The sequence below is a fragment of the Prionailurus viverrinus genome, chromosome X (assembly GCF_022837055.1).
Source record: "Prionailurus viverrinus isolate Anna chromosome X, UM_Priviv_1.0, whole genome shotgun sequence".
NCBI lineage: Eukaryota > Metazoa > Chordata > Mammalia > Carnivora > Felidae > Prionailurus > Prionailurus viverrinus.
Window position 1 is genome coordinate 6,156,450 of NC_062579.1, and position 27,918 is coordinate 6,184,367.

Genomic DNA, 27,918 nt, shown 5'->3' on the forward strand with positions numbered 1-27,918 from the left:
CTACTTTCCTGTTGCTCACCAGCACCTCGAGTCTAGCTTGACTGCACCCTTCAAACCTTAGGACCACATACCAAGTGTCATGGGAGGAACATGGTCGTACGCTGAAGATCCCCACTTCTGGGTCCTAGTCAGGGTTGAGAATGGAAAGTTGGGCTGACTGCTAAGTCATTTTCTAAACAATACATTCTCCAGGAATAGATTTCCATAGTGGTATTGAAGTGTTCTATAGCCTCCTCTCAATTCGATTCACATGAACTTACACTCCCCCAAGTGTCCCGCTGTCTATGCAGATGATGGCCAAACATATGATTCGGAGCATTTATTGTGGGGCTACCTTCCTCTTTTATTTGTCTTTTAAATTTTTAATCACCCATAAATCCTAATCTAAGGTTCCTTGGGAGTAATGCATACCTGGAGTTGATGGTGTGAGGTGATTATTATTGCCCCTGACACATGAGAGTGTCATTAACATAAAAGTCATCCCTTAAACACATTGAACCGGACTCAATTAATGTAATTGATTACCAGCCTAGCTGTAGGGATCTTGCAGCTTTAGGGAAACCGACAAACATTTTGCCCTTTTAGATCCTACAATTAGATTCACACGGCACAGTCGATAAGCATTTTGCAGGCGCTGAATTCATCATCTTTAACGATGACAAAAATCTGGGTAGATGAACTGGCTGTTGATAAAAGACTAATTGTTGAAGTGGTTTTCAATAGTGGTATTGACAAATAGAACTGAGTCCTTGGAAGATAAATCTGATCATGAATTAATGGAACCTATTTTGGACATCTCATTTGCTAAAGCTGAAGGTATGACTGGAAAATGTTATCAGTCTGGATTCTGTTTAAACTGTGTAATCCTTTGAACTGTAACCCTCAAAATGAACAACAGTGTGATTAATAAATAAAATTAATAGTATACACATTTAAGTTAATACTTAAAACTACGTTGGCCTTATTTTCTAAGGCACTCTACTTTTGGGGCACCTGGGTGGCTCAATCAGTTAAGCGTCCAACTCTTGGTTTGGGCTCAGGTCATGATCTCACGCTCCGTGAGATTGAGCCCCGTGTCGGGCTCTGAGCTGATGGCAGGGAGCCTGCTTGGGATTCTCTCTCCTCTCTTTCTCTAGCCCTCCCGACCCCCTGCTCGCTTGCCCATGCTCACTTGCTCTCTCTCTCTCTCTCTCTCTCTAAATAAATAAATAAACATTTTTAAAAACTTTTTTATTCTACTTTCATCTCCTGGGATGTGGAGAGAATTTCAGGATTTTTACTTTTCCTACCCAGTGCATACCAGATCCTAAGCAAGTGATAGATTTTAGAGCCTGTGATCTTTCCAGGAAGGATGTGCTCATCCTTACATAAAGGGTGTGTGTCTGATACCAGACAGCATTCTAACATGGCTTGTAGGGTTTTTTTTTTCTTGTTTTTTTTTAATTTTTTTTAACGTTTATTTATTTTTGAGACAGAGAGACAGAGCATGAACAGGGGAGGGGCAGAGAGAGAGGGAGACACAGAATCGGAAACAGGCTCCAGGCTCTGAGCGGTCAGCACAGAGCCCGACGCGGGGCTCGAACTCACGGACCGTGAGATCATGACCTGAGCCAAAGTCGGACGCTTAACCAACCAAGCCACCCAGGCGCCCCATGGCTTGTAGTTTTCTTGATACTTCTCTCTCTCTTAAACATTCTCCCCCATTACCCAACAAGTAACACTTACACTTGTCCCAAACACCGGTTTCTTTAATGCCTCTATGGCTCTGCTTCCTGTTCCCTTGGATTGGAATGTAATTCCCTTCCTTGTCCATCCGGTAGTTTCCACTTCACATCTCTAGACTCATCCCCTGGGCATCTACTCTGTGAGGTCTTTCCCAGTCCCCACTGACTGCCCTTAGGTTAGATCAAGTATCCCCATGGAAGGTACCCCCAAAGTATGGGGTGTATGTTTCAGGGGCACCTGCCTCTAGTCGTCTGTTATACTCAGATGTTTGTATCCGTCACTCCTATGGGATTGGAATTTCTTTGAGGGCACAGAACCAAGGAGAGCTTCACAGCACATTGAACTAAAACTTGTTTGAATAAAGGAACAAATGCATGAGTAGACCAATGGCTCGGAGACTATTCTCTCAAGGCCTTTATGCATCTCTCTTCCCTCTGCCTGAGATAGTTGACCCAGGGATCACTTCCCAACGCGTTCCCTCACTTCGTGCAGGTCTCAGAGGTAAACTCCTTAGAGAGGCCTCCCCTCGTGTCTTGTTAAAACAATCCACCCCCTTTCATTCTCTATCCTGCTGTATTTTTGTTCGTAAAAGCTATCAGCCACCAACAATATGAGATATAGTGTATGTTTATTGGATTTTTATTGCCTCTGTCCTTCCACTGGAAGAAGGTTTGTCAAACCTTTTTCTGTAAAGGACCAGATAGTAAAGATTTCAGGCTTTGTGGGCCAGAAAGCCTCCGTCACCACCAGCAAACTCTGCCTTGGTGACATGAAAGCAGCTGCAATGCGTAAATAAAGGGGCATGGTTGTGTTCCAATAAAACTTTATTTACTGAAACAGGCAGAGGCTAGATTTGGCCCATGGGCTATAATTTCCTGACACCTGTGCTAGAATACATACATGTTGGTCTGAATCACAGTCACATCCCAGGTCCCAGACACGTAGAAAGGTTCCATTAAATAGTTGTTGAACTAGTAGCGGTTCAAATTTGATCCATCATAAATAAGCAAAGAGACTGCTTTTGACCAAATTTGAGCAGTCACTTCCTGCCAGCCTGAGAGAAGATGGGAGACAGAATCTTCCAGTGAGCATATCAACTCTTCTAAAGCATGAAAGTGGCGACCCTGTGGGTAACGTTGACCAGAAACAAATGTTTACTCTGAACACTTTCACAGAGACAACCAGAGAAAATGCCTCAGTTAAGAAAAAAGAAGATCGCTTTTCATTTAAAGTAGGCAAATGGAAATTAGTTCTACAGTGGTCAGTACATGAAGCTGAAGTCTTCTATGTGGAAAATGTGTTTCATCCAGAAAGAAATATGTTTCTTTAATAGGTACTTGTTTGGGATTTATTTGTTTTTGAGAACCGTTGGTATAAATATAGGTATGGTTGATATAGTATAAATAAATATTAGTTGAATAATTGATCTCACTACTGCTCTCAATGCAGAAATGTTTATTGTTCTTGGCTAAGAATCAAAGCTGAAGTTGTAATTACATTTTTCAGTGGGAGTCAGGATGAGGACACTCCCCATCAGCGCTATTCCCGAGGCAGCATTTGTTTTGGGAACTTAGAAGCTTTCTAAATTGGAGAGAGGGATGGTGTGCGGTTGAGTCCTGGCAGGGAATGGATAAATGTAGGCACAGATAAAGACGTCAACAAGTCCCACTGAGGCACGCAGAGACTAGCAGCACCTGGGACCTGGGCAAGGGGCCCACGTGATGCCGCCCACAAGGGCAGAGCTCCCACTGCACAGAGCAGGTAGAGACGAAGCCAGGCCTGGATCTGGGGCCGGGATAGAGAGGTTCAGTTCATGTGTATGGAGCTTAGAAGAGAAGAAACACAAGCAAACACACACAACTCAGAACAGGAAAGATACGTAACTTTGGGCAGTAATGGAGATCAACGTCTAAGGAAACTAAATTCTCTAGGTAGGGGCTGAGAATAATTACGTTAGTGCAGAAAAGATTAGGAGATCACAATTTCTTAATTAAAATAGAACTGTTAGCTGAAACCTTTGATTCTGTGAAATCCTTGCCGGCTTCTTTTAACTTCTATCAGAAGTTAGTCATCAAAGGAACCCTTACCACTTAATCACTTTTTCAAATCCTTTGTGTAAAGATTATAAAATCATGAAATTTATAAAGTGTGGCTAATCATCTCTCTAAATGTGTCTTTTTAAAAAATCAATTCATGGGGTTTTTTTAATCCCCCCATTTTATTTATTTCTTTATTTACTGTAAGTAAACTCTGTGCCTAATGTGGGGCTTGAACTCACGACCCCGAAACCAAGAGTCCTAGTCTCTACCAACCGAGCCAGCCAGATGCCGCAAAATCAATTCATGTTTTTAAATATTGTCTTAGATCACGGTTTCTATAACACACACTCTTGTAGTTTGAATCTACAAACCCATGGGATTGTTTTCACTTTCCAAGTATAAAACTATAAAAGAAATTTTCAAATGTACCCAGATCACAGAAATATACAATAGCCCCTTGGGATGGGGAACGGACCCCCTATATCTTCAACCCTCTGCTTCCCCATGTACTGCCCTAAAGTAGGGATAGAATCTAGTTTGATGGAGACAAACTTACAGGCCCACAGGGATGATTTTAACAGGTTTGAGAAAGGCTTTGCTCATTGTTATCAAGTCTTTTGTTCAAAAATGGATTTTCCTATAGGCACAAAAAAATAAGGGTAATCGCTCATGATGAAAAAGTCTCCCGGGCCCTGCCCTGTCCTGTAATACGTCATGCTCTATAAACAATAGGTGCCAAATGAAACAGAAAGATTTGGGGTGGTTGTGTTTCCAACCCCCAAAGGGTTCAACCTTCTGGAGCCCAAAGCAAGAGCACGTGTAATAACCATCAATTTGCCTATCGTTTGGTCACCCAAACCTAGGGCCACCCTGTTTTATCTCGCCTGATGGGATTAGCAAGGATTAGACAAGCAGAATGGAAATGTGCTGCTTCCCGACTTCATTTGTAGGTTTTTATTTTTTTAATGCTTATTTATTTATTTTTGAGACAGAGAAACCCAAGCAGGTTCCGCGCTGTCAGCACAGAGCCACATACGGGGCTGGAACCCACGAGCCGCAAGATCTTGCCCTGTGCCGAAACCAAGAGTCAGACCCTTAGCCGTCTGAGCCACCCAGGCACCTCCACTTGTAGGGGTCTAGAAATGCTTCAGAACAGATCAGAATGTGAGAGCTGGACTTTTTAAGGGCTATGCTGAGCTTTGTAGTAGCAATGATTTTTGTCCATCATGTTTGAGTATGTAAAACATTTTTTGGGTCCGCAGCCTAAGTCAGATTATACAGAATAGAAATCTCCAGTTTCTGCTTTTGTATTCCATTCCTATTAGTAAAAAAGCAAATTCTGAATATGTATTAATTTATTTGTAACACATATATATATATGTATATATATGTACATATACACACCACCCAACTGTAAATGAAATATGGAAGGCATAAAGCATATGTGCAAAAGATGTTACGTTAAGATGAGTTGACGGTGACATACATTTTAATCACTTGTAAACATTTTGCTGTCACTGCTGCATTACAGACTATTCAATATTTTAATGACAGCAAAGTGATTGAGGATCCTTATTTATTTTTGAGCGTCTTAGTTTACCACTTCATCGAATAAAAGTTTCAGGGTCTGTCTGCAAGTTCAGCTTTTTTCTTTGCTTGGTTTTAATCACTGCCATTGGAGGAAAAAAGGAACCGCAGAAACGTAACAATCTCATCTACGCAAGTGACTGTTGAAATTCAGCCAGAGGGGCGCCTGGGTGGCTCGTGATCTCATGGTTCTCTCTCCCTTGCTCTCTCTGCCCCTCCCCCACTTGTGCTGTCCCTCTCTCAAAACAAATAAACTTTAGAAAGAAAGAAAGAAAGAAAGAAAGAAAGAAGGAAAGAAAGAAGGAAAGAAGGAAAGAAAGAAAGAAATTCACCCAGAAAGTTCCCATGTTCCTTAACGTCCCTCAACTGTTCTCACAAACCAAATGGAAGATGTTTCGTTTTATTATATTTAACAAATGAGTTCAACTCATTTAACAAATGAGTCCACTGAAATGCTTCATTTGAGGATTTTTAAACAGGTTAGAAAAATTCATTTCCCCATTTTCCAAGGCTGCTGTTTTTATAGATACATATTTGCATAATTTTCAATAAAACAAGCACATCACGGTAGGATCATTTCTAAACATCTGTTTCCCTACATTCTTACCACAACCCAAGTTTCTTTTAAAAAATTGGTTACTTCCTCATTCATTGTTATGACATCTCCTTTACTGGGAAGAGACCACTCTTTTAGTTCACTGTCACCAGGTAGCAGCCAACAACCTCTGTGTTGGACAAAAGACTTAATGGTTTTGTTTCAAAGCCAACTATATCATTGACATGCTGAAGTACTTCTGTTTCTTTGGTGCCTAGCTTGTGTTCAATTTTTTTTGAGTGTCTAAATTTACCCTGGAACACTTGCTTTGTCCCAGTCAAAGCTGTGACTCCCCCATTTTATCCTTTTCTATATTTGTGCCAGTGTCAGAGCATCCGAAGAGTTGTCATTTCATAATAGGGTCCGGTATTCTTGTCGGGCTAGACAAGCAGTGTTTTTTTCTCGTTCAAAGTGTTCTTTTATATGATCATATAAAATTGAGAATTCTCTTTGTTGCATTCGTTAAAGCGGACTGTTGAAAATATCTTTATTGGATGGCATTCAATCTGTAAATTAGGTTGATGTCAATGGAGATTTTCGTCTTTCGTCTGCCTATTAAGGAGTCCCATTGATTTCAAGCCCTCATAAAATTCTCCAACAGGATTCCTCTAAACATTTTGTGTGTTTTCAGTGTGGGCATTCGGGATGCTCTTAGCTTTTCAAGTACTGCATAAGCTTCCAGGCCTGACTAAACTTTTGTAAATCTTTCTTTTTTTTAATTTAATGTTTTTAATGTTTATTTATTTTTGAGAGAGAGCGAGCAGGGGAAGGACAGAGAGAGAGAGAGAGAGAGAGAGAGAGAGAGACTCTGAAGCAGACTCCAGGCTCCAAGCTGGCAGCACAGAGCCCGATGCGGGGCTCAAACTTATGGACTGTGAGATCATGACCTGAGCCAAAGTCAGATGCTTAACTAACTGAGCCACCCAGGCGCCCCAACACTTATAAATCTTTAAATCCTCCTGATGTGTTATGGAATTGAGTGACAGTGGCCTGTGGACCTGATGAGTGAAGGTTAAGTTCTTCTGAACCCCCAATATGTGTATTCATGAAAGTGAAACGCATGAGACTCAGTATGTTATGTGAGCTGGAAACACATTATGTGCACTTATTTATTTTTATGTTAAAGTTAACTTCTCTCCAGTGGCAGCGTATGGTTGGGCCTTTTTGATCCCCCAAGGGCAGAGGCTTGCCCAGATTTGCTTTCAGAAACATAGGATTTAGTGTCAAAATGCATGTGTCATCAGAGGGATGGGATCCCATGGGCATACGAGAATGGAACTGTAGAGTGGCTGACTAGGAGGTCGTTCCAGATACAAGGGAGTTTCCGGATCTCCTGGTGTGATGTCCCTGCACAGGATGGGTTCCCTCCAAGCTCAGTCACTTCTCTTCCAGCTCCCCTCTCTCCTTCCCCTCAGAGATGCTGTTTACTCACACTGTTTTCTCACTTAGCATACAGATCTTCTCCCTAAAGTCATGTGCGAGTATCACCATATTACATTCCTGTTGGTTGGCAATTGGAATATCATCGTGTTGAATATTCAGAAGTCCTCTGGATCTATGTAGAGCAGAAATTTAAGCAGGCCTCTGCGGTCTTCTCAGTACCTGAGACACCCTAGCCCAAGACTAAGTGGTTCCCTGAAGTTCACGGACTCTGTCATTTCTTTAGGCTCAGCCTGTGGATCTTGGTGTTTCGTTAGACATACCACCAATGTCCTCTCTCCTGAAGTTTCTACCACCTCACAGGGACCATCTGCCCTTGCCTCCTTAGCCATGCCACTCAGACTTTCAGGAAACAAAAGTCGGGAAAGAGGGTTATCTGCAGTCAGTTTTTGCTCTGGACCCTGTAAATGCATCTTCCCTAAGGGAAGGGACTGCCAACCCCTGTCTTTCTCATCAGACCCAGTAGAGGAAAAAACTCCATGAGAACCAAGCAAAAATTACTTTCAGAATGTTATTTTACCATACATATCATCATAATATTGACTTGCTGGAAACCCATGGAGGGGTCTAATCTACTCCGTGACCTCTCTTAGTTCTAATCTATCAGCTGTAATAATCCATACTTCAGCTTTCTTTTTCTTTCCTTGTTCTTGTTCTGAGGAATTCTGGTTTGCCTCATTTAGAGTCATTAGTTTTTTTTGGAGAGACAGAGAACACAAGCGGGGGGGGTGGGGGGGGTGGGCAATGAATCTTAAGCAGGCTCCACACTCAGCACAGAGCCCAACGCGGGGCTTGATTGCATGTCCCTGGGATCATGACCTGAGCCGAAATCAAGAGTCCAACACTCAACCGACTGAGCCTCCCAGGCACCCCTAGAACTCTTGTTCAGAGCTTTTCTTATTAGACCCCCCCTCACAGGCCATGGTAGGGCTTGTGAAGTTTGACCCATGCATTGAGAGCCACTGCTAGTCAAGTCCAATCAGGGATATGAGAAAGTCATGAAGAATAGACCATAGGGTTCCTGTGGATGTCATGTCAACTGAGATACCGAGTGGGAAAGTTTCCTTTGGAAGTGTCTCTTATGTTGTAAAATGTAACGTTCGGTCATAAATGGTGTGGAGAATAAGGTTGCTAGAACCCTCTGGGATGTGAAATTCCAGAGTTTTAAAATAATATGGAAATCACTACAGATTGTATGAGTGAGCTTTTGGTGCATAACAAACATCCTCCAAATTCAGTGCCATAGAGTCATTATTTCTTAGCTCTTGTTCAGCTGCCTGATCTAGGTCGGGGGGGCAGGGAAGCTCTGCTACACTTGGCTCCTTACTGAGTTGCCTGTTCTGGTCCATTCCCCATGGGTCTGTTCTGCAGTCCAAGCTGAAGGGGCGGCAGCTTCCTCGCGACGGTCTTCTCATGGTGTTGACGAAGCAGCGCTAGCACATGCCCAACCACAGGGGCATTTTTTTGTTCGTCACATGTGGGCTCAGCCGTGTGATACGCTTTGGGCTGTGAGATGCGAGCAGAGTCCAGGGGCGGTGAAATATGTAGCATACAGTGGGAGGCTCTGAAAAGCGTTGTGGCATATGGTGGCCGATCACATCCTGGGGAGCAAATGAAGAATAATTCAGTCTATCGCAGAGAACAGTACTGCCAAGATGCTCTCATGTAATCACGGCTGGCCATCCCTGAAAAGTAACCCCAACCACGACCTTCTCGAGTAGAGCTCAGACACATATGTTTATTTATACTTCTTTTCCTTCCAGTCTTCATTCCCCAGGTGCCCTCTCTGCCACCGTCTCCCTACGTTTTTAAATTTTACAACAAACATAATGACTTCTAAATTTAGTTTTTCCTTCCAGAATCTGACCGCTCAGCCCATAGTCCATAAAAGGACCTCGCTGGCTCTAATGAGCACATGGAAAAATGGAATCATCTCAGAGCATTCTATCTACTAGTCCAAGCAACTCTTTGTGACACATTGGAGGTATCAGTCTTTTATTTCTGTGGAGGAAGAAAAGCTCCCAGTGATCAAAGAAAGCCCTGTCCTTTTGTTTTTTTTTTAATCTTTTATTTTTAATGTTTATTTTTAAGAGAGAGAGACAGAGCACGAGTGAGGGAGGGGCAGAGAAAGAGAGGGAGGCGCAGAATCCGAAGCAGGCTCCAGGCTCTGAGCTGTCAGCACAGAGCCCGATGCGAGGCCTGAGCCCACGAACCGTGAGCTCATGACCTGAGCCGAAGCCGGACGTTTCACCGACTGAGCCACCCAGGCGCCCCAAGCCCTGTCCTTTTGTTGTGGACAGCAAGATCGCCATCATTCCTTTTAAAATGAAGCTGTCAGAAACAGGAAGATTATTCTTTCAATCTCAATGGACACGTCTTCCTGGGCTTTCAGGTCCATAGGTTTCTGGCCTATCTGTGTGTGTTTGTTGCAAAAGGTTGGGAGCAGGGGGTGGGGGGTTGTGTAGCTCATCAGTTGTGTTCCGCCAGCCTCAGCACCAGAATTCACTGAAGCATATTGAGCAGGTAGAAGAGATGTTGCTTTCTCGGCTCATTGCAAAGGGACTCAAGCATCTTTCTAAGAAATACTGCAAGGAGAAAGCCAAGAAGTGCTTGCCTTCATACAAAGAACAAAATGATGTTTCATGGGGGAGCATTTTAGTGTGGAGCCATTCCTGGTGGAAAAAAGACAGCGGTTGATTATTTTTAGATCACTTATTTGGAAAATGCCACCTGTAGAGCAAGAAAATAATAATGCCATCGGAACGTTATCCTCAAAATGCAGACAAAACAGGACAAAAAACTATAAACAAAGACGAAAATGCTAGAACAGGCATCAACCACAAAATACACATGCAGTGGAGTTTCAAACGTTGTTTGAGTGGGGGAACAACAATGCAGGGAGGCAGACCCATGTCACGTTGTCTATGTCACTTTGCCCACAATGTGGGTTCCTGAGGCAGCGCTGGTCTCAGCGTTCACTTAGGGTTCTAGAAACATGGCAGAGGAAGACTCACTGATTCAATCCTTGGAGAGCCTGGATTTTATTCTTTCTTCTTTGTCTGTATTCTGGTATAGAATTGACTCATGTGAATCAGTTCATATTTGTGTTTATTGTGTCATTGCTTTTGATAAGACTTTTCACACGAAAGGTCTCAGAGCTTCGCTAGGGTTTGTGTGGCATTTCACCGAGAATTGGGCCATCGGCATTTGAAACGATACTGAGTTTGTTTTCATATTTTAAGAGTGAATGAGTTCATAACATATGAAACCTATTCCTTTCCATTCACTGACCTCAAGAGATGAAAAGGGCAGCTAACGCTTCCCGCGTGGTTCCTGCGTGCCAGACCTCTTGCTACGTGCTTCCCTTCTGTTCATTCGTGTAATTTTTACAGCTGCCTTGTGCGATTGTTACTCTTATCATCACCACTTTTCAGAGGAAGAAACTGAGGCACGCAGTGAAGAAGTGATTTGTGCAGGGCACCCTTCCGGGAAGTGGAGGGGCCAGGACTCGGCTTTAGAGAGTCTGGCTCTAAAGTCTGACTTGCAAAGTACCTTCTCAGTCTCACGTTTGCCCTCTACCTGGGCACTTACATTGGTGTGTCTCTGGTCAAACCATAAAGTGTTAGCTCCTTGAAGAGAAAATGTCTCCTGCGATTTGGAGCCAGCAGGATACAGGAGTCGCTTTAGACAACGTGTAATATGGCCGCCCTCACTTGCAATGTCCTGTGTGTGCAGGAAGGCTTCAGAGTAGGAGTCCCAGCCCCTCTCTGTTGGAGTGGCCTCTGAATACACTAAAACCCCAACGATGTCTCTGCCACTCTGCCATTTTGATAGCAGGATATCAAAAAAAATCCTGATATTTTGTCAGGATTGGTGCAGTGGGTCCTAAGAAGCTTTCCCCGCCCCGCCAGTGCCCCTCCCGTCTGTCTTCTTTAGAGCAGCCGTCAGTCACCTCGCTTTTCCACTCAGAATCTTCCAAAGGCTGCCTGTTTCACTCAGAACAAAACACGAAGCCCTTCAAGAGCCTGTGTGATCTGTGACCTGCCGCCCCATCACTTCCTTAACCAGCGCCCTCCCTGCCTCCCACTGCCTCCTCCCACTGGCCCTCGGGCTACCTGTTAGGCACACCCTCCCCAGGCACAGACCATGTCAGGACCTCAGCCCTTGGTGGCCCCTCTGCCCAAAATGCTCCTCCCCCAGATATTTTTCTGCCCCCCGATAGAATCACGAAGTGTCTCCACCCCGTGACTCTCCCCTTCCTCCCAGCATTATTTTTTTCCTCAGTGCTTCTAAAGACCTGATATGCCATGCGTTTTCCTAATTTATTAGTTCATTTTCTGTCTCTGAACACTAGAGTGAATATTGTATTATTTTCATTCTGCTTTGGTTCCTATTGTATTCCTGGAACCGAGAAGCCCGTGGGCGTTCAATAAGTATTTGTTGACTGAATGAATGCATTATGGAGTTGTTTCGGAGAATTAAATGAACTAACGTATGGAAATAATTTCAAAAATTGCCTAGCATGAAATTAGTGTTTAATAAATGTCAGGTATTAATAAAATAATAATATGATAGTTCTTGAATGAATGACGAATTAAAAATTGGAGGCTATTACTTTATCATGTAGCGGAAAGAGAATAATCAAGCTCCAAACGCTTTAAATATTCTAACTTACATTTGCAGTAGACGCCAGAGGAAGCGGTCCAGGACATCATTTGTGTTCTCTTTTCCTATTACCTCGAAGGAGAGCTAGAAACCACCCTTCCCTGAGCAGGAAATGGTCCCCAAACCTTGCTTCACTTTGGGATTGCCTAGGGATCCTTTCAAAATTGATCCTGGCTCACACGTCCCGATATTGTGATGTGATTGGTCTGGGGTGAAGCCTGAGCATTAGGACTTTTCCATCCTTCCCTGGTGATTCTGACCGTGCAGCCGAGTTTGGGGGCCAGTGCTGGAAGTTTTTCACAGAAGTGGCAATCGTAGAGGGGAAAAGCCTTCCCCAGTCCCTTTCTAAACTTGGAATTGAAAGTTTGGCCAACTGGGGCGCCTGGGTGGCTCAGCCGGTTAAGTGTCCAACTTTGGCTCAGGTCATGATCTCCCGCTTTATGAGTTTGATCCCCACGTCGTCGTGCTCTGTGCAGATAGCTAGAAGCCTGGGGCCTGCTTCAGATTCTGTGTCTCCCTCTCTCTCTGCCCCTCTCCCACTCATACTCTGTCTGTCTGTCTGTCTGTCTCTCTCTCTCTCTCTCTCAAAGATAAACATGAAAATTTTTTTAAAACTAAAAAAAAAGAAAGTTTGGCCAACTAGGGCTCACTTCTCTGCTCTGCAACCCATGCGACCACGAGCAGGTCACTTTACAGTCTTCTTCATGTCGAACGTCTTCTGTGGATTATGGTGCAAACTAAGAGCTCAAGGCCAGGCCCTAAAAATGTGGATATCCCCTCCCTTTTTTTCCCTGTGGTTCCATCTGGGGCTAAAAGGAGAGGCTCATTTCCAAGGGTAGCTCAAGAACCGCATGCTCTGAGGTGATGCTGTCTTATAAAGAAGGCAAGAGAACGGAACAGTGGCCGCCGTGCCTCGGTGGCCCCTTTCTTCACCCAGGCACACAGAGCCATGCCTCTTTCAGGCCTGTGAGGGATCCATGTCAGAGGGTCAAGTTCCCAAGAGCCCTGTCTGAGGCTGCTGTCCTGGACACTGGGGCTCACCCTGCATCAATTGTGCTGATTTCATCAGGGCTTCGAGTTCTGTCCTTTAGCCTGCCAGGCTTCGTCCTGTGACCTTGTGCCGGCCTGAGGTCTGCCCACTGCAGTAGCCATGTCTAATCTCTGGGTCCAGACTTCACAGAAGACAGCCCCTCCCCTTTGACCCTGTAACACCGCCACTCTGGGCTTGGACTTTTCTAGAAAGGCAGTGGGAACGCTGGGGATAGCACACTCCCCGGGGCCCTGGGATGGGTTTCCCATTCCTCTGCCTTGAAGTTCTTAAGTATGTTTAAATGAGGGTTCCCACGTTTTTATTTTGCACTGTCATTGCAAATTAGGGAGCTGGTCAAGCGCATGACATTTAGGAGACCTGGTATGAATTGCACCTGCCTTACATCTGAGAAGCATGTGACCTTGACCCGGTTATTCTTTCTCTTTTGGCATTTGCCATGGGGAGGTAGTGGGGTCAAACCGCCCTGCCTGTGGGGTATTCTGAAGACGAAATAAGAGAACAGATGAGTGTTGGCCTATGCAGCACATAATATGTTTGCCCTCCATTCATTCTTCTCTTGTTCATAGCATTCCAGGCTGCTTAATCGAAGACATCTTTCCTTTCTGTCTATATTTTTTTATGCTTTATTTATTTTTGAGAGAGAGAGCACAAGCAGGGGAAGGGCAGAGAGTGAGGGGGACAGAGGATTCAAAGTGGGCTCCCCGCCTACAGCAGGGAGCCCAATGCGGGGCTCGAACTCACGAACCGGGAGATCATGACCTGAGCCAAAGTCAGACTCTCCCCTGAATGAGCCCCCCAAGGCGCCCCTTTTCCTTTCTGTTTAAAGGGGATTTTAAACTTTTATTTTCTTAGTGGCATATGTGTAAAGAACAGATCCTAGAAGGTTTCCGTTTTTTCTCACCTTATTCATTGCACAAAAGGACCACAGAATTCGTCCTCCTCAGTCTTTTTTTTTTTTTTTCTCCATTTGGACAATATGTTGTGCAGATGGCATAAAGAATAGTGTCTTTCAAGGTATTTAAAAATGATCTTTTACAAAATTATTGAGGATGAGAAAGAGAGAAAATTGAATAAAGTCCCTGTCATTGAGGTAATAGTGCCTCACATTACTTAAAGGAGATTTCTGGTGTCCAAACTAATAACTCTTCCCTCAAGAAAGGCTGCCTTGGATAATGTCCATGAGTGAAGACTTCATTAAGAGTCCCAGGAGGTGGTTTGTGACCCGACACTCTGGCATACAAGGCGTGGGCCCTGAGGGACAATAAGGCACTATTTTGACTTCAGCTTCCGTGCTCTTCTGAGGCTCTTTCTCAGCTTATCGGTTATCAGTTGATAGTGTTCCACAAAGAAGTATCTTTTCCTCTACTTCTTCATTCGATTATTTCTTAAGAAATCCACTCTACGCCGGGTACTGTTCCAGGCAGCTGGGATAAATCGGTGAATGAAGCAAAGTTCCTTGCCCTCGCGGAGCCTACGCTCGAGTGTGGCGGGCAGAAACGAGACAAAGATGTGCGTTCTGTAGCACGTAGGCAGGGGCTGAGTGTTGTGACACAAACGTAGAAGAGGCTACAGGGAGCAGGCTTGCTGCGTTCCAGCGTGTGGCCACAGGGGTCGCCTGTGAGCAGAGACTTCGGAGCGCGGCGGTTGAGCCACACGTGTAGCTGCAGGACCAGCATTGGGGTTGGGGGAACAGCCAGTGGAAAGGCCAAAAGCAGAAGTGGAGCTCGTGTTTTCAAGGAATAAGGAGGGCACGCAAAAGGCGTGATGAGGCGTCTCCCCACATCTTCCCCACTGTCTCCCAAATAGCGAGTGGAAAGTTTCGAAGGAGAGGATGTGATTGCCAAGCCATCGTCAAAAGCTTACACTGATGCCTCTTTTCCTTTGTGTGTGCTTTTCCCACAGTCACATGACGCAGGCCATCCCCTTTGACGACCCTCGGTTGGAGAGCTACCAAATCGTCCCTCCGGCCCCACGGAGTGTGGAGATGAGGAGGGACCCCGTGCTGGGGTTTGGTTTCGTGGCGGGGAGTGAAAAGCCGGTAGTCGTTCGCTCTGTAACACCAGGTAAGCACCCGGCCCACTCCCCGTCTCCCAGGGTTGCCTGCCACACCCTGTCCGGGTGACTGGCGCTCTTTCTGGAATTTTCAAGCTGCTCCTTGTCTAACTGTGGAGCCTGGCTGAGTGTTTGCAACATCCAGATGGCGTCAGACCACCAGAGGGACACAAAGGGCTCTTCAAGCTAGGTTTAAACTGCCAAACGCATCCTATCTCTTGACTTAGGAAGACACTGATCTATCTTTTGTAACCATGGAAATGACCCACTTCTTAAAGTATGAATGTGAAGAAAGAGGCAGGCGCTGTACTGTATTTCACTAAGTTCGTGATAAACTCCTTAGTGAGAAAAAGCAGAAAGTGACACTGAAGTCACAGAAGGATTTTAGTCACTGGAGCGGACAGACAGCTTTATGAAATGCACACTATGCAGAATATATTTCCCTTCCCTGTTGCTGTTGAGCCAGACCAGGTCACTGACTTCAGCCAATGGCGTATTACCAAAGATGACCTGGAAATGCTTGAAAAGTGCTTGTACGGTTGCCCTGCTTTATTGGGCTTCTGCCCTGGGAGTCGAAAGAGCGTTTCCCTCAAGTGACTGTGACCCTTTCAGCCTCGGCCCCAAAACGAACACAAGAGGCTAGCAGCCTGCCATCTAGAGACGAATGTGGCCCGATCTGCGGCGTGAAGCCAGAAGATCAGCCAATCGGTGCTCATCCTAAAGGCCCGTGAGCTTGAGAAGAAGTGATTATTGGACAGCCGACTGAGTTTCAGGGTGATCTGTTATACAGCCATGGCTGACTGACAGAGTATACGGCAAGTCTCTTAAATTCTACAGTACGATCAGATCACGAGAATACATGGCCTCAGTCTCCCTCATTAGACTATGCAGACGTTCGACTGTCAACACAGGTGAACATAACGGACTATGATGTGCTTGCCCGAAATGGGCTGCGATTGCCTTTCCAGAAACAAGGCTCTCTTAATTCTTTCTTTCTTTACAATAAGTATTTGTGTACTTTTTTTTTTAAGATTTATTTTATTTTGAGAGAGAGAGAGAGAGAGAGAGAGAAAGAGAGAGAGAATCCGAAGCAGGCTCCATGCTCAGCACGGAGCCTGACATGGGGTTTGATCCCATAACCATGGGGGGGTCACGACCTGAGCCAAAGTCAAGACTCAGACGCTCAACAGACTGAACCATCCAGGCGCCCCTCATGTATTTCTTTTAATGAGCTTCTATTGGTTTTATTTTCACACAAAACGAAACTCTCTTCCTTACCAGTTCCTCTTTGGAATTTGGCAGGTCGGTGACAGAGGTCAGTAGTAACGTCCTGGGGTTACGAACGTGGACTCCGGCAGCCGATTGCCTGGGTTTGATGGATTTGGAGGTTGCCTCTGCCCCATATTAGACTGTTTGTAGCTTTCATGTTAATTCCTCTGCATTTCAGTTTGACGGACACTTCTCTATGTCCTCTGGATAATGGGGATCGTGGTTGTATCCATCTTTAAGGGCGAGGGAGAGAATGAGATAACGTTAAAAGAGTGCCAGGTACATAGTTCTCATTCCAAAAATATTTTTATTGTGATTATTGTTATTGTTATTAGTAGTAAACTCTAAAATATTTGGGCCACCAAGCCTGCCAGCTAAGGAAAATGAAAGGCATCTGGTGAGTAGGACACATTTCAAAAGTCGATGTCATTTTTCATTCTTTTGACCTAATGTGGCCCAGGGTAAAGCACTGCAGATACGGTCGACCACGTCGCAGACTTGTATGGAGAAAAGTCGGTTTCCTTTTCTTTCCCACCACTGCCTCACCACACAGCTTCTTACCTGTTTGCCAAGCTTTTCGTTTTATTAGCTGTAGGTCCTATCTTCATTCTCTAGGTGGGATTGTGGAGACTGAGGCCAGTTGCGAATTTTATGCTTAAAATGAAAGAGGTTTGTTGCTTGCTACAATAATAAAATAATACAGATGCATCGCACAAAACATACAACATAGATAGTACAGAGGAGAAAGTTAAAAAAAAAAAAACAAAATCACCCGAGCTGCCGCTGCTGAAAGTGAACCACTATTGACATGTGCATAGAGAGTCTATGGAAAGTAGACGATTCTGTGCATATGTATGTATATGTCATGTATCCTATCTATGAGATATATAATGTATTATATGTGCATGTGGACACATTTTTTTTTTCCTAAGCAAGACACCATTTGGCATGCTGCTTTCTAACACTGGGACCCTTGAACATCTCTGGTTCTGAGATTCTCTAAAGTGTGGTTCCTCCCCAGAGGTGACCGGGGATTTGATTGTTGTTTTCCATGGTCTTATATTGCCTCACTGTTCCTTCAAGCTCTTCCCTTCCCTGCCCTCCATGCTCCTTTCGCTTCAGACACTAGCACCTAATATTCAACAATTTCAAGAGTAGTAGACAAAAGTGAAAACAGGTCAAAGAGTACTGTTGCCAGTAATTTTTCGGTGTGAAAATGCTGGTCAGATAAACTGTGTCTTTCATAACAGTGACTCTGCGGAGGTTCCGATAATTTCTTTGGCATGACCAGATTTTCTCTACTTGACAATGCAGCCTTCAGCGCACAGGGCACGAGACGATTCTCTGAAGGGCGCCACTGGTTCATATCTTGGAAGGAACTGTCTTTCCTCCCTCTGAAATGCTTGGTTTCAGTTGCTTGATGAAACACAAATATTTCCATTTGATCAAACAAGTGGGGTCAGAGGTGAAAGGATGTCCTATTAATCTGCAAGTGGTTTGCCCACGAAAGTAGTTAACATCCATCAGCCAGTTAGTATGAACATTTTTCAGTCTGTGATCAGCGTTTGATTTCTAACCATTTGTTTGACTGAACGTGAGTGAATGCTTGCAGATAATCCAATGGTTATATCAACTCTCTCAAGGGATTTTCAGAATTTCTTATGTGTGCAAACACCGAATCTCAGTTCCCGCATCTTGCATTGAATATTTTTTTTTATCACCGACATGAGGAAGCGTTAAGGTTTTCCTCGCTTTTTTTTCTACCCAGGAAGATTAGTTTATGCTGCAGCTTGAGTGACATATATGCCAAGTGTCTCGGTGGGTGGGAAACAACTGACTCACTTCGAGATCCATCTCTGCGTGTGAAGTGTTCATTTCAATTACTAAATAAAGCAATAGCAATAATATTTGAAAGGTAATGTTTGAGCTGCTGCCTATTACCCAGTGGCAGACCTGGGAATAAAGTTAAAATTATCGTACCCTATGAATATGCGGGGACGTAATTCCATTAGACACGTGGATAACGGAAGTATTTATTTATGGGTTTTATTTCATTCAGATGTGTGCTGCATGCAGATGTGGCTTTATGTGTCCAGAAACCTGGCAGTGACCAGTTTTTAAATTATGGGAGCAAGTTCCAAGCAGGTGTTGGCCACCCTGAACTTGGAAGAGTCCACAGACCTAAGCTGAGACACAGTTCTACTCTTTCATCGGGTTCTTTAACCTATGTGAACCTCGGGCATCTCATTATCTGACAGGGAGTCAAGTGTCAGTGGGATTCAAGGCCAAGCAGCCTGGCACATAATAAATACTCAGCAAATATTAGTTCCCTACCTCCTTGCAAAAACTCCTCCACATCTGCTGAGAAAAAGACCATGCTGGATCAAGACAAAAACAAGAGTCCTCTGTCATCACATGTGAGCACAGACGCACACTCCCAGGCACAGTCCCAGCCACAAAAATGACCAAACACCCTCATCTCCAAGCTGATACGAGTGTCTGCTGTTTCCTGATGAATCCCAGCTTGAGTTCTGCTTCCTTCCCCAGACCTTTTATTTTTGTATTTATGTTTAATGTTTATTGATTTATTTTGAGAGAGAAGAGAACATGTGTGTGCACGAGTGGGGGCAGGCAGAGAGAGAGAGGGAGAGAGAGAATCCCAAGCGGGCTCCCTGCTGTTAGCACAGAGCCCGACGCGGGGCTTGATCCCATGAGTCGTGAGATCATAACCTGAGCCGAAACCAAGAGTCGGACACTCAACCGACTGAGCCACCAAGGCGTCCCCCCCTTCCCCCAACCTCTTAGACAAGAATGATTAAGATGCTCCCACTTCTCAAACCTTCCCCAAAAGTATGGAACATAAGGACAAATCCTGTCAGTCTTTCCTAACACCCTCTGATGTGCTGATTGGCCACCCGTTTGGGGAATACCTTCTTCTAGGGGCTTCGATACTCAAGGTATGGTCAGTTGACCAGCAGCATCAGCAGGCCTTGGGATCCTGTGAAAAATCTATGACCTCACCCTCAGCAGACCTCCAAATCTGCTGAGTCAGTCTGCAGGGCAGTAAGGTCCCCAGGGGGTGCATGTGCCCATTAAAGTGTGAGAGGAGCTGCTAGGCTGCCGTGTCTCAAACTTGCCTGGAAAAGTTCTGGAGAAATGCTGATGCCGAAGTCTCCCCTCCAGAGATTCTGATTTAATTGGCCAGCGTGTAGCCTGGACTTACCTAGTGCAGCTTATCCAGAGCCTCTGAGTTCGTTCTTTTTTTTTTTTTTTTTTAAAGTAAGCTCTACTCCCAGCTTGGGGCTCGAACTCATGATGCTGAGATCAAGATTCACATGCTCTACCGACACAGCCAGCTGGGTGCCCCTCCCCAGTTCTTTGCAATGTGCAGCCAGGGCTGGGAAGGACCCATGTGGAGAACACGCGGGTGCGGTCGGGTTTTGTGTCGCCAGACAGCACCAGGTGCTTACAATGAATCGTGATGGGGAACGGAGGACACGGATGGATGAGCGACAGTCTTCTCACCTGTACTTCATTCTCATTTGTCTCCAGGTGGCCCCTCCGAAGGCAAGCTGATTCCGGGAGATCAGATTGTAATGATTAATGATGAGCCCGTCAGCGCTGCGCCGAGGGAGCGGGTCATCGACCTGGTCAGGTGCGTGGCTCACTCCCCAGGGCCCCGTCCTGCTGTGAAGGCTATTCCACAGCCCTGAGACCTCAGCCAGCAGAGGAAGGGCTTCCCACGAGCCACTTTAGGGCAGAAACGCAAGCCCGCGCGTTCACCTTGAAAATGCTGGTGCCATTGACCTCTAACATAAAAACCCATGCCCCCTAAACACAAAACACGGGCACCTTGACTGTTAACACAACGTGGTGACTCCTTTTCCCATCACTATAGCCAAAGGTCGCCTTTTGTTCCCCTTCCCAAACTACTAACGCGTTGCTATTGCATAATCAAGGAGGTAAAAATGCAATGCCCAAGTTCAGTATGAGTGATGAGTAATTTTATATAATCCCATGGATACACAAACATATAGTTCACTGAGTTTTCATACTTGCCTGAGTGATTCATTACCGAATTGTGAAATCATCAACCGACGGAAAAGGATAATTAGGTCAAAGCTGCGACAGTTTAAAAATGTGCTTGGTTTATTGGTTTAGCTTGATCCTAGATAGCAAGCGATTTGTTGTGTGATATTCTAAGTGGGGCACCAGGAAATATATTTTATGTGATGTTACCGTATTGGTCCAGAATCTCCTTAAGAGCCCCCTGGAGTTTCTCTCCCACAGTGTAGTCAGGGCAAAAAGGGGTCATTAGAAGTTTTCCAAATGAAGCCATGCCTATTTTATGAGTGAAGCCGCTTGTGTTCCGGGGGTGTAGGGGGATAATGGGTATGTGACACCCGTCTTTTGTAAATCGATCTTTTCAAGCATCATTGACGCAGAAGCTAAAGCTATCACAACACTTTAAACTGAGAAGGGGGTCTTCTAACATTTATGCTCTTTCATGACAAAAAGTACCCCTGCGCTTCGAAATGGCCTTAAATGGAAGTGTTTCTGGGGTTTTCCGGAGAAAGTTTCTTGCCCAAGCTTCGCTCGGCTTCTGCTTCGTGGAAAAGCACTGGCTGGTCATGCATCCTTGGAAGAACTGGGAGGAGGGTAAGACAGAGAAATAGAAATAGAGGAAGCTTATTTTTCAGGTGAGCAACGGTTCCAGTTTTAGGGCGGGAAGGCCCACATCCTGGGAAACCTCTCCGTCCTCGAACGGCTGGTCACCCTCACGTAGTGTAGGCCTTTTATACTGGAGCCTTTGCAGCTGGCTGGCAGAGTGCTTTGGTGGGGTGTCCGCATCTCCCCGGGGTGTGCCTCCCCCGGGCCCTGAGGCTCGTGTCCGACTCCCCCTGCATCAGGAATGAGACCTCTGATTTTCCCATGGGGCAAGAATGTATGACTCAGGAGTCGCTGGGTACTTTCAAGCCCTGGGGAGGGAGGTGCAGTGTTACCATTTGGAGTCACTTCTTTCTTGAGATGCTTGTGGCTGTCGGCGGGGACAGACCTCATCCAAGCAGGCTCTGAGCCTCCTATAGCCTTGCATCCAGAGTACCTTGTTTGGGCCTGATGGCAGGCCACACGGTTATTTTGTTTTCTCCTAGGTACACGCCTCTATAATCAGTTCTATTGATTTGTGTGTCCGGAGGATCATAGAAGAAAGAAAATGTCTGTGTTTGGGTTTCCTTGGACTGAATTGCTTGCTGTGGGACAGAGACAGAGCCAAAGCTGTCTAAAAGCATGATCATTTCTTAGCAATCCTACGGGGGGGGGGGGGGGGCATCTAAAAAGAACCCCCCCCCCATTTTTCCCTTCTGCTTTAACACATTACGAAGGAAGTGGCCTCTCCGTAAACAAAATCGCTGTAGGTCTTTATGGGCAACAGGGTTTGGTGAATATTCGTTGGCTAAATGCACGACAGCTCACACTCCATACCCAGCCTGCCACCTGTTTCTGCACCGCCTAGGAGCTAAGAATGGTTTTTACCATTTTTAAATGGTTGGGGGGAAAAGGGAGACTATTTTGTGACACACGCCAACCATGTGAAAGTCAAATTCCAGAGTCCGCAAATAACGTCTTGTTGGAAAACAGCCACACTCGGTCATGTGCGTGTTGCCCAAAGGTCTTGTCTCCCTATGGCAGCAGAGTCGAGCACTCGTGATAGAGACCCATCTAGCCCTTTACAGGAAAGGTTTGTCAACCCCTGTTTTAGGAGATCTTGCAGGAACTAATTGCATTTTCTTTGGTGATTACTGCAACATTCCCACACACTTGATGAAGAGGTTCCATTTGAAATGGAATGCATGTACGCTTTTTAAACATCATGAAGTACTTCGGGTGCATAAAACTTCCTGTCATGTGTCAAGGCCCACCCTCCGGGTTGGAGATCGAGAGGGCAATAGGAGAGAGCCGAGGTCTCCTTTGTTCCTCTGACTGGCATTGGCTGTTGACTCCCTTTCTGTCATCCATCCGTAAAAGCTCACTGTCCTGTGAAGTCCATGCATGAATTCTTTGGGGGTGAGAAAGGAGGGCATCCCGGGAGCCACTCGTAGGGCATACTGGGAGCACGGTACCGAGCATGGGGGGTCTGGCGCCGACAAGACCAGCTACCGTTCAGGTGATCTGCTTGACCCCATCACAGAGGCCAGGAGGTACCCTCTGCCCGGATCTCGACCCTCTGACAATGCCAAAGTTCTAGATTTCTTACGTGGACTGGAGGAGTGAAGGGGGGGAGGGGAGGTGCTGGCTGGCAATAAAAGATTACATTGTACCTCTTCCTAGAAAGTTCTCGGGGGTCGCACTTGTTCGCAGCTCACTTTGGAATGGGGCCTGAGTGTCTCTTTGCAAGTGTCTCACTAGTATATGAGAAGAGCACAGTTTCATTCCGGAATGTGGCCTGATGTCGTGGAATCAGGATCCACCTAAGTTCCATGAGAAAAGAGACCTTGTCTGTGTTGTCCCCTCACGTGTCCCCATGACCCGGCCGCAGGCCGGGCTCACAGGAGGCACTCAGTAACAATGCGTTGAGTAAGCGGGCAGGCTCTGAAGAACACTCTGTGAAGAGTATTGACTTCGATGGTTTCCCCCAGCCCTTCCTTCAGCTCGTGTTCTGCAAGTGTGAATGTCAGCTGAGGGCTTTCATTCACTGATTTATCAAACCTTTTTAGGCACCCAGTGCATGCAGGACCCAGAGCTAGGCACCAGCCACAGGGGGCTCACAGTCCTCACTACCCTAATGAGTCATGGTGGACCTCCTCAAGACAGACAAGACCCCCACATCGAACCCTTGGGTGAATTTCTCAGAGTCAAAAAAATTTTGCTAGTGAGGAAAGCACCTAGGCCCTGGACGCTATTGAGATGGCCATCTAAAGATAAATGTATTGCGCTGAGATTAAAGGGAGCAATACATTTATCTTTAGAAGAGTAACAAGGTGCTTTCTTTTAACCTAAGAAAGCCTAGTGCGATAACACGGTGCAGTTCCCCGGGATGGAACGCCCTTGGTTGTAGCGTTCCTTTGGTGGCCGATGCCTTCCAACTCATTAAGCCAGAATTTGGAAATAATGCATTTCTCACTAATGAAAAAAGTTCAAGTATTAGAAGATGTTCCTGTGCCTTCCCATGAGCTCAGTCGTCTGTCCGCCATATGCATACTAACCTAAAAATGTAGCTTGTGTACCATCGTCTCTGGGCTTCTCAGTCGATATGTGTTTTAATGTCTGTATCTTACACAAGATAAATTCCCTTTCTGTTCAATAAAATATCCCATTTTCTTAGCCACTAAGGAAATTCGGAAAAACACTCATCATTTTAATAAGCCTGTAAAATTCGCTCTTTAAAAATTGGCATCCATTTACTCCTGTAAGTGGTTCAGTCTTGTTTTGTTCTTTTTTTTCCCTCCCAGTACAGCATTTGCTCGTGAATCACTTTTTGTTTCCAGATACTTTTGTGTTTCTTTGTGCGTTCTTTTTCTTATCATTTGGTTGCTCTATGATAGCAAATTATTTATTTTTCTAGAGAAAATAAAAGAGTTTCTCGGAGACCAATTTACTACTATAGTAACCACATTTGGGGTTTTTCATGTAGCCTCAAAAAGCTGTAATTGCTGTGCTGAAATTAGACGAGTTCTGTTCATTTCACAGTTGTCTAAGTTGTTAACTCTCGCTCATACTTTCGAGTGGTTGAGGAGCAAAATCTTTGAAGAATCCGTGCCCTTTGCAAATTACCAGATCTTTCTTCTTTAGAAGTATCCAAGGATAATTTCCCTTGGCTTTTCATAATTAGGCAAATTAACTTAAAAGAGTTCCCAACATTTTATTTTTGAAATCTATGGAGTATAATTGCTCATAGGCGTTATGAATTGTGCCCCATCCCTCAAGGCTAGCCAATCCAGTTGAATTTATTTGACTTCAGCAAACAATTATTGAGCATTAGCTGGGTACCAAACGTCATGTAGGATACTGGCGATGCATAAATACCAAAGACGTGATTCCTGCACTAAAGGAGGAGACTTCTAACTAACTGCACTGTATTTACTAGTGTTGCAAGGCTGCGGGGGAGGGTAGTGTTCGGTGGGAATGTTTGGTGAGGGCAGATGGGGATGTGCAGGAATGTAGTGAAGTTGTAAAGGGTGGCTGTTGACCCTGAGTGGCAGGGCAGGTTATGGCTGGAGAGGGGGCTGTAAAATCGATCTCACCTTTGTCCCCCGAACCCCCAGAGCCTCCTGATGGACACTTCCTTTCCAGCGTGCAGTTACGAAGATACACATTGCTAATGTGGCTGTCCTAAACCACAACCTCAAAATCTGGTCCTGCAGCCGCCCCTCTAATGCGGCAACAAAGCTGCTGGCTTGCTTTAGACTGGAGGCACTGGTCTTTTGTGATTCAAGATTGGATAAAAAGCATGGACTTCTGCTTCCTCCACCCAGGAGAATCCGCGTGCGCACGCAGTTTCGCATAGAGTCAGAATGTTCCTGGAGTCCCAGCAGGCCAATCCCAGTCTTCGAGCCCTGGCAGCAGAATCTGAACGTGCTGGCTCCCTTCCGTCCCTTTTGTTTCTTTCCGAGTCTGAAGGTAACGGTGAAGAGCCAGATATGCGAGCAGCTCAGTCTTCCCCACCCTTCCAGCAGAGCAGTGAAAGCTGAGGGTTGCCCAGCCCGTGATGAGAAGGCACAAGGGTTGAACTGGAAACTAGCTCCCCTTCTCCCAACTCTGCGACAGGGCAGCTCACCATCCCTCCATCTGTCTTCTGTCACCACCCAGGTTGATTATGCCTGTTGGTCTATGTAATGAGCTGTGCTCCAGGTACAGCCACATCTAGAGAAGATTGTCCACATCTCTCGGACGCATCAGCCTTTCTATACTAATGTTCTGTGATTGCGGAGCAGTAGGGTTCTTCCAGTAAGTATAATAAGAATAAGACTAGATGGTAAATTACTAGCCATCACTTTAATTCACAAAGGACAAACACTAATTTTTAGCGGCATTCCTTTTCCCTAAGTGACTATAATATATAAAAACACGCCAGGCAATGTACAAATTTCCTTCTAAAAAAAATTTTTTTTTTAGTGTTTTTTTTTTTTTTGAGAGAGAGAGAGAGATACAGTGCAAGTGGAGGAGGGGCAGACAGAGAGGGAGACACAGAATCCGAAGCAGGCTCCAGGCTCCAAGCTGTCGGCACAGAGCCCGATGCGGGGCTCGAACCTACGAACTGCGAGATCATGGCCCGAGCCGAAGTTGGAAGCTTAACCGACTGAGCCACCCAGGCGCCCCTGTACATATTTCCTTCTATGGTCAGGAAGATTATTCCAATAATTATGACCAGAATGCCCAAAAGCACAACTCATGTCTTCCCTAGAACACGTACCTCTCAACAAGACGGATGAGCCAACTCACCCCCACAATCACAGCCAGAGCTCTGTGTATAGCTTTGAAGGGTAACGTTTTTGACATTCAGGAGGAAAAAAGAGAATATTATCAATCACATCCCGACTAATGATGAGAGTTAATATGTATTAAGTCCTTCTTATATGCTAGACCCTTTCATTCCTTCATACGAAGACCAGACAACACTTAGACGGCGCTCCCAATACGCTGTCCTGTGTACATTTTGTATAGTAACTCATTCAGTCCTCACAGTGATTAATGGATGCAGTGGTTACCTCTGATTTACAGATGGGGAAACTGAGGTGCAGAAAGGTTAAGGGAAGTGCCACCATCCCGCAGCTAGTAAGGGGTGGAGTGAAACCCAGTCTGGCTCCTGTAGTGACTGCTTTTAACCTGCTCATCACGTGTACTGCTTAGAACAGCCCTGTGAGCAAGGAGTGTTGATAGTACCCCATTACAGAATGGGAAAGGGGCTTAAAGAAGTTAAAGCACTTGCTCAGGGCGAGGAAGGAGGCGCACAGTGGGGGGTGGAAGAAGCCAGTATGAATTACCTGGACCTGTTCGTACCGAGGGGACCAGCCTGGTTATCTGGCATACAGAGTCCTCACTCCGTAGGCCCAACAGACAGCAGAGCTATACTTGGCCTCTAGAACCCGGATCTTAGCACCCACACCCTCCATTTGGGGATTGTACGCAAAGAGCCCGTCTCCCGTCCCAGGTTGGCCAAGCACTCACTTTGATTTTAGCAGGAAGTGCTCAGGAGTACCTGGCTGTTGTAATTCGTGGAAGACCGGCAAGCTTAATAAGGGCGAGAGAAACCATTTAGAAGGGACCTGTCGAAAAATTAGATCTCAGCCCATCTGTCTTCTTATCAGTCTCTCTCCTCATCAGAATTATAATGGAAAGTCAAATCAGATCATGTTCCAGGGGCGCTGTGTCTGCAAAAGAATATATTAGGAGGGTCACCTTCCTGTCTAATTTCGGCTGGGCTTAGATGCATCACGATGCTGCTTAGTAAAATAACAAAGCCAAGAACATCTACGGAGCATCGGGCATATAAAATATGCATGATGATGTATGATACAATAAGGCCTTATTATGGAAAGACCAGCAAGCAATTTCAGTGAAAACACGAAAGAACAGCCCCTTGGTATGCTGACACCACACCTTGTAGACTTACCTGATACGTTTTCTGACAATTGCAAATTACAGAGCCTGGGGAGAAAGAGGTCGGCAGTTCTAGAAAATGGAACGTGTGCGAAAACATTCTAATAAGGACAAAGTAGAAAAGGCGATTTGGGTCCATAGTTCATAAAGGTGATAATGAAAGTTAAGAAGAAAAATGGTGTCGTTCAGATTATTTCAACATCCCCTATATTTTGTTAACGAGCACCGCCAACTCTCTCGGCACATCTCGCCATTACCGTACATGCTCATGTGCAACTCGTGTGTGGAAAACGGGCGTCGAAGATTGAAGAGTCACAAAAAGTTTTAAACTAGGGCATGTTCTCAATTAGCTCATATGGTTGACACTACTGAATATCTTAACATCTTATCTATATTAAGAAAAAAATGGTAGGGGCACCTGGATGGCAACCAACTCTTGATTTTGGCTCAGGTCGTGATCTCACGGTGTGTGGGTTTGAGCCCCGCGTTGAGCTCTTCACTGACAATACAGATTCTCTTTCTCCTTCTCTCTCTGCCTCTCTCTCTCTCTCTCTCTCTCTCTCTCTCTCTCTCTTTCACTCACTCAAAATAAATAAACTTAAAAAGCAAAAATCAAATATTAAAAAAAAAATGGTAGAAGATGATTATTGGCCCTATGCTGTGTTCTGTTAATCCTTTTGAAGTACAAGTTTATAAATTAGTCCACACACTTTCTATATATAAGTACTGAAAAGACCAAACAAAAATCTTGGTGAGCCTTCAGTCAGAACGTGACCAGGACCAACTCTAAGCCCCATTCCCTAGAGATTTTACTAGAAGGTCTCAAACGCTCAGCACCAGAGCCCATCTCTTCAGGCAAACCAGTGGGTGGGCAAGAGTCTCTGTCCCAATGCTCA

The 27,918-nt window shown here is 45.3% G+C and overlaps 1 protein-coding gene and 1 long non-coding RNA gene across 6 annotated transcripts in view; one reads left to right on the top strand and one right to left on the bottom strand.

Moving 5' to 3' along the window:
• Positions 1 to 27,918, top strand: part of FRMPD4 (FERM and PDZ domain containing 4) — an 881,306-nt gene that overhangs the window by 777,745 nt on the left and 75,643 nt on the right. For all 5 annotated transcript variants that reach the window (XM_047843671.1, XM_047843668.1, XM_047843672.1 and 2 more), the window contains 2 exons: positions 15,005 to 15,165; positions 19,976 to 20,078. In XM_047843671.1, coding sequence (XP_047699627.1) covers positions 15,005 to 15,165; positions 19,976 to 20,078 — 264 coding nt within the window. The remainder of the gene's footprint in view (positions 1 to 15,004; positions 15,166 to 19,975; positions 20,079 to 27,918) is intronic.
• On the bottom strand, positions 8,876 to 26,702 carry LOC125157217 (uncharacterized). The gene is made up of 3 exons (XR_007148910.1): positions 26,591 to 26,702; positions 16,433 to 16,656; positions 8,876 to 8,987 (listed from the first exon to the last, which is right to left on the bottom strand). It is a non-coding gene; the product is annotated as an uncharacterized LOC125157217 (long non-coding RNA).